This window comes from Mobula hypostoma, chromosome 25 (assembly GCF_963921235.1).
Source record: "Mobula hypostoma chromosome 25, sMobHyp1.1, whole genome shotgun sequence".
Classification (NCBI taxonomy): Eukaryota; Metazoa; Chordata; class Chondrichthyes; order Myliobatiformes; family Myliobatidae; genus Mobula; species Mobula hypostoma.
This window is the reverse complement of record NC_086121.1, coordinates 20,633,166-20,639,054: the sequence shown is the minus strand read 5'-3', so window position 1 is coordinate 20,639,054 and position 5,889 is coordinate 20,633,166. Positions and strand designations below refer to the sequence as shown.

Here is a 5,889-nt window from a genome sequence, read left to right as displayed (position 1 = left end):
CGTGGGGCGACGGAGCCGGCAGCTGCGCCTTGTGAACCTTCAGCCACCGTGGTTCGGCGCTGGAGGCAGGGACGCATCGGCTTCTGCGTGGAGTCTAATTGTGATTTGGAGTTGTGAATTGAACAAGCAATATATTTAATACCAATACTACATTTTAAAATAGAATAAGTGGCACAATTTGTATAAAAGTCTATATCAGAAAAAAACCGGGATTGAAACACCTGAAATGACAGATCTACAAATAATTCACCAGAGAGTTTCCATTAAATTTTATTCTGCAGTGGTTCCGCACATCGTGTCAACATTTACTGAAGGTAAAACGACCAACTCAATTAATGGCTTTGTTTAATCTGCACCAGAGCTCACAGCAAGTGACTAACCGTCGGTGTCATAGCAACAGAAAAACAAACACGTTACGAATAAATAATTTCATAATTAATATAAATAAAATTAAATATTGTTTAAATAGCAGCTGACATTGGTATGTACATTAGGGATTTATTCCGAACTTGTAAACTGTCTACAAGTAGGACGCTACTCGCCATCGGTCGGAGAGAGTGGAGCAAAAACTTGGAAGAGTGAGCTGTATGCGGGAAGGTCGATGAGCAGGCGGTGCCGGCGGGCAGTGTCGCTCCTGGAGTCAGACCCTGCGAACGGAGGGAGAAACAACTGTGAGTTGAGGGCCAATCACTTTGGTGCAACATTCACCATAGAAACTAAGCCCCTCAATCTAACCCTGATTAAACAACTTTATATTAAAGGTGGTGGAATTGAGGATAGCACTGGGATGTTATTTCCTTACCTTAAAAAACACCATGACATTCTTGTATTTATTCCTGTGAAAATAAGCTAATATCAAATCTCCACGGAACTTGGACGAACTCTTGTGTAACAAAGCAGTAAGCTCTTTAAAGATGGTATTTTTAAGAAATGCCTACAAGTGTTGATGAGGAGAACTAGGTGAAAGGGGAACTGGGTTACCATTATGCAGCGGGGGTGGGGGGTGGGTCTGATTGTAGGAGTAGAGAGACCGAAAGCTCACGGCAGGATTACAAAGGGCCCAGATAGGTCGTGGTATAGTGTTGGGAACAAGATGGTGCAAATTTGAAGGAAGGTTGTTTAGACAAGGGTTCTGGCCATCTAATGTAGATGATTATATAATTGGGACACTTAAATAATTACGAAGCACGAAGGTATAAGAGGAACGAAACAATTAGGAGGAATCCAGTACGACGAGATAGAACTTTAAAATTAGAATTGGTCAGTTTAGGTGAGATATCACGGGCACATGGTGGTGATAGGGAATGGTCTTCAAAGTGTTGCGCTAGGAATTTACAAACTATTAAGATAATCCAACCTAATAACAGAAAGAAGGACAGCGTGACTATTTGTTGTTACCGTCTTCCAATGGGATAACGCGCCGCAGACCAAGTAGTAGATTTGGGGAAAAGAGAAAGACGAATTTAGTCAGTATTTGGGACGAAGAGTAAGGCATGGCAGGGTGACAGAGGAGTGGTTCTGGAGAGGATGTTGGGAAATTGGAGAACGATTGATTGGTCGTGGATGAGAATGTGAGTAACGCGGATGAGGAAAGTGGGCAGCATAACTGATACTTGGTAAGAAACAAGTTCGGACGGTCTGAAAGGACGTGTCCAAGGTGCTGAACCGAAAGACTGAGGTAATTTTGCGTTGTCGATTTTTCTCGGAAGCGTAGGAAATGAATACTGATTATTTACTGAAAAGCATTGTTGACCCCCATTGAAAACGCGGCGATTATCCATTTATTGAATTTGTTTGGCAGTGAAAAGGGAAATATACCGTGGGAGAGCATTCTGCTGCGCCGCAAATCCCAGTTTACTAGCCATGTTGGCTCTTACATTTGCCTATGACAATTCGAGTTAATTATTTCAAAGAATTCCTTCCTTTTGTAGCCCTAACTGATCAGTTACCTTCTAACTGATCCTCTGAACAGTCTAGATTAGCCATCTGAATGGGCAAATATCTGCAGAGAATTTCTCTCAGTGCCGGTCTTACCTGTAAACAAGTCGCTAACAGCCCAGGCCGCTCATGGCCCCGATTCTATCCAGTTTCACCCCGAAACAGCCCCGAGATGGGCCTTTTTTGCTTCTGCCTCTAAACCGGAGGGGGATGTTGTTGAGGTCTTTCAGGATTCGCGCGAAGATGGGCCGGCTGGAGATCTCCCGGGATTCCCGGTCCCAGGGGAGATCCGACTCCGACCGCTCGCTGTTGAGGTCAGGAAGGGAAGCGGCTGGCGACATTTCTGGTGCTTCATTGTTCAGGTCTTCCGAAGTGAAATACTGTCCATATTCATCTTCCAGTAGTCTGGTCAGAGCCTGGGTACAAGAGATACAAGAACGATTTAGATACCTGAATCAATTGACAGGTGTTGGAACTTAGATCAAAGCTGATCCCCACTGGGCGACGTGGCTGAAATTAGTCAATAATGGAATTCACGGAAACGCCGATTAAGTCAACCAAGACTATACAGAAATGAAGAGACCCCCTATAATACCACATCCTCAAAGACTAGTTGGTCGGTCGCTACTTCAGAGGAGACGGTACCGCTCACTGGGAGGGAAATATCTGAAAATTCAGCGGGTCAAGCAGCATCTATAGAAAGGAATAACGAGTCAATATTTCGGGCCGAGACTGAAGACTCAGCCCGAAAGGTCAATGATCTCAGCCCGAGATATCGTCTCGTTAATCCTTTCTGTAGATGCAGCCTGACCTGCTGAGTTCCTCCAGAATTTTGCGCGCGTGTGTGTTGCTCTGGATTTCCAGCATCTACGGGAATCTCTAGTATTTAGAATATCCGAAAATTCTCTCGCGCATTATCAGTAACGGAAATGTAGTTTTTACCTGGTTATTAGCAATGGTCAGCGGGGCCGAAGACGGCCACTGAGCTCGCTCTTTCGGGATCTCCTACTACGGAGAGGTCAAGGCTGTTGCAGCCATTGGGCTGGTTCAACGGCCAGAAGTTGCTTTCTTCTGTTGTTGCCTAGATACTCTTGGATGTCTTACCTGCAGGCTGTCATCAGATCTCGGTCTGCCTTGAACTTGCAGCAGGAGCAGGACCACGAGTCCGCAGTAGAAATTCGTGTTTCCGCTCATCTTTGAGCTTCTGATGTGTCGGGTCGCGCCGAGTTGGTCTCTTCACTCGCTGCCTCTTTCTCTCTAGCTTCTGTGCTCGGATTCGGCGCCTTTTATTGCCCTTCTGGCTGACGTCATCCCATCGTGAATTACCCTCGTTAGTAATACAGCCATCTTCTTCCGCCACTTCACCGAGATAGAGTGAATAGAAAATATGGTGAAAATTCAATTTGTCACTAGTTGATAGGATAAGTACGCGAGTTAACGTGGCGATGTCAGACACAAAGACGTTGGAGGTGCGAGCTTTGTCATTTTAAACAGAATTTTAAATCCATTTTGAATATCGTAGACGAGTTATCCTGGCGAAATAGAATTGATGTGAATGCATTGCATTTTCCAATTCTGATCTGATCTTCGTTAGTTAAAACTTTGAGGCCAAGTTAATTACTTGGGGGTCGAACTAATCCGACATAACCGAACCGTGTAGTAGCTGCTTTCACAATACCGTGTCTGTACAGTATAAAAAATTACAGGCAGTAGTTGAAGTAACTTATGGGCCCGGTAAACTTCCATTATATTGCAACATTGTACTAGAAATCTTCCAATCCCGGCTGTCTTCGGACACAGCGTATGTTCAAGTATTAGCAATGCTCAACCTTTGGCTGTTTCAAAATGAAAACTTTCCGCGATCTAATGGAATAGTGACAACAGCTCCTACAGAAGCCAAAGAAATTCGACCTGTCAGAAGTTTTTACTCCCTCAAATGGTTGGAGGAGAACTGCAATTCTTTTAAAAAAAACATTCGGGAATGATTGGAACCTAACCCCGATACTGTCCTACATACAGTCGCCAGGCACATTCAACACGTGGCCTGACGGGGTCAGTGGCTGGCTTAATAATTTTGGGTATGATTTTTTCTTTTTTATGTCTGCTTTTACAGGTGCCACGTCTACTAAACAACGTCTACACACACACACACACACACACACACAAAGGGCATTTAATTCACGTTGAAGCGCTTTGGGATATTCCCAAGATTGTGAAATTCATTGGGCCGGTCTTTCTTTCCATACGATTCACCGCAGTGTCAAATCTCTGCGTTACACCTGACGTTTTGCGCCAGCAGTTAACAGAAAAGCGATTTAAACGGTGTTCATTAGTGAAATCATAACCTGATGATAGGATTGAGCTACGGTTCAGGATGTGGTAACGCGCCAGAAATGATTAAATTATATACAGAGGGCGAAACTACAGGAGTTTCATAAGTAGAATGGCTTTGAGTTCTGACAGCGAAAGTCCTTAAAGTCATTGTAACCTCTTAAAGAATTGACGGTGGAGGTCTGACTGCATGGAATGCTTCAGCAGTTGTATCACAACGTGGTAGATTGCAGTGTGACAGCTATCTGGCAGGAGATAATTGGATGTTCAAAGCAGTTAACTAAATCTCCCTTTACTGTTAACCACTATCAAACATTGCATTCAAAGAAACGCTATTTAAAAGTTGGATGAATTTGACTTTGTGTTTTATTTAACAATTCAATTAGAATGACAAACTGAACCGTTTAATGGATTACGTCTGCGCCGATTTACAGTGTACAGGACTTCAAATATGTGGACGAAAGATGCATGACTGGACGATCGGAGAGCCTTAGGAGTGTGCGCAGCGATGGGAACAATACAATTTCGCACATTGTTCTTTATTTAAGGCACATTTCTTATCGTCTTTTCGGTTCACCATGTCCGAAAGCTATCGGAACTTTACACCACTCAGATCGGGGCACATCATGACCTGATTTTTTAGGGTTTTATGTTTCGTTTTAAAAAAAAAGTGACCCATTTTGAGTAGTCGGGATGACCTAGCAGTGATCGGCTCTCCTGGGCAAGGAGTATTGGCTAACAATTCTTCTTTCCCATTTCTTGGAAAATAAGAACAAGGAAAGGTCGAGATGGGCTACTTCTGAAGTTTGGACTTTTTAAGTGCACGTAGGGCCCTAGAAATGGAAATGGGTGGTTAAATAGCAAAAAGCGGTTGCCGCACATTTCGGGTCTCAGGTGATCTAAAATTACCCCTGTGTGTGATTTGCGGCCGGATAAGCTAATCGTATTATTTAAAATGTTATAATTCGCTGTTGTGTGTTCACACACGTCGCAACTGTGAGCGAATTTTGAATTATTTCTCCAAATGTCCTTAGGTTTGAGACTTGGAAGTGGCGGGGGGTGCGGGGGCGGGGGGGGGGGTGGTCGAGGAGAATGGTGGCATCCGATACGGACCACACTCAAAATCTCTGGGCATTCATTTTTAGGATTGCTCTCTGCAGCCAGTCCTCAACCGTTCAGCTCAAGGCAGAGGTATATATTGACGCTAAACACCATCTGAAACCAACGAGCGAGTCTAGGGTTCAGAAAAGCGTATCTGCACCTACAGAAAGGGTGCTTATCTCTTCCTTTTACTGGAAGCCATTCCGTAGACCTGGAGTAGCGCCAATCTTTCAACGGGGCTTTAGAAGTTTGAATGTAAGGGGAGGAAAGTAGTCCGGAAATAACCCTCACACCCAGATCCATCATGAAGCATCTCTAGTGATGGGTGGTTACTGAGTGTTGTTCCCAGACCAGGAGGGTCCAGGAAAGTCAATTTTGCACAGTTGTGGGTGTTACGACTTCTCTAGTTTGCACAGTTCCATCCGATGGCTACAAAACAACATAATGCCACAATTATATTGTTCCCATTGGAAGCCACTATGGAACTAGAACGTCATCGGTACCAGAGATAAAGAACTG

General features: G+C 44.2%; 1 protein-coding gene across 1 annotated transcript; it reads right to left on the bottom strand.

Moving 5' to 3' along the window:
* Positions 1–255: 255 nt before the first annotated feature.
* nppal (natriuretic peptide A-like) lies at positions 256–3,203 on the bottom strand. The gene is made up of 3 exons (XM_063033520.1): positions 3,043–3,203; positions 2,035–2,354; positions 256–647 (listed from the first exon to the last, which is right to left on the bottom strand). Exons 1-2 carry the CDS (start codon positions 3,130–3,132, stop codon positions 2,049–2,051), a joined length of 396 nt encoding a protein of 131 aa, XP_062889590.1. The 5' UTR covers positions 3,133–3,203; the 3' UTR covers positions 256–647; positions 2,035–2,048.
* Positions 3,204–5,889: the final 2,686 nt, after the last annotated feature.

Excerpts from the sequence above, each read along its gene's own strand:
- nppal (XM_063033520.1), bottom strand. The coding sequence starts at position 3,132 with ATGAGCGGAAACACGAATTTCTACTGCGGACTCGTGGTCCTGCTCCTG. Across the intron at positions 2,355-3,042 it reads GATCTGATGACAGCCTGCAG|GCTCTGACCAGACTACTGGA; the intron begins GTAAGACATCCA and ends TCTTGTACCCAG.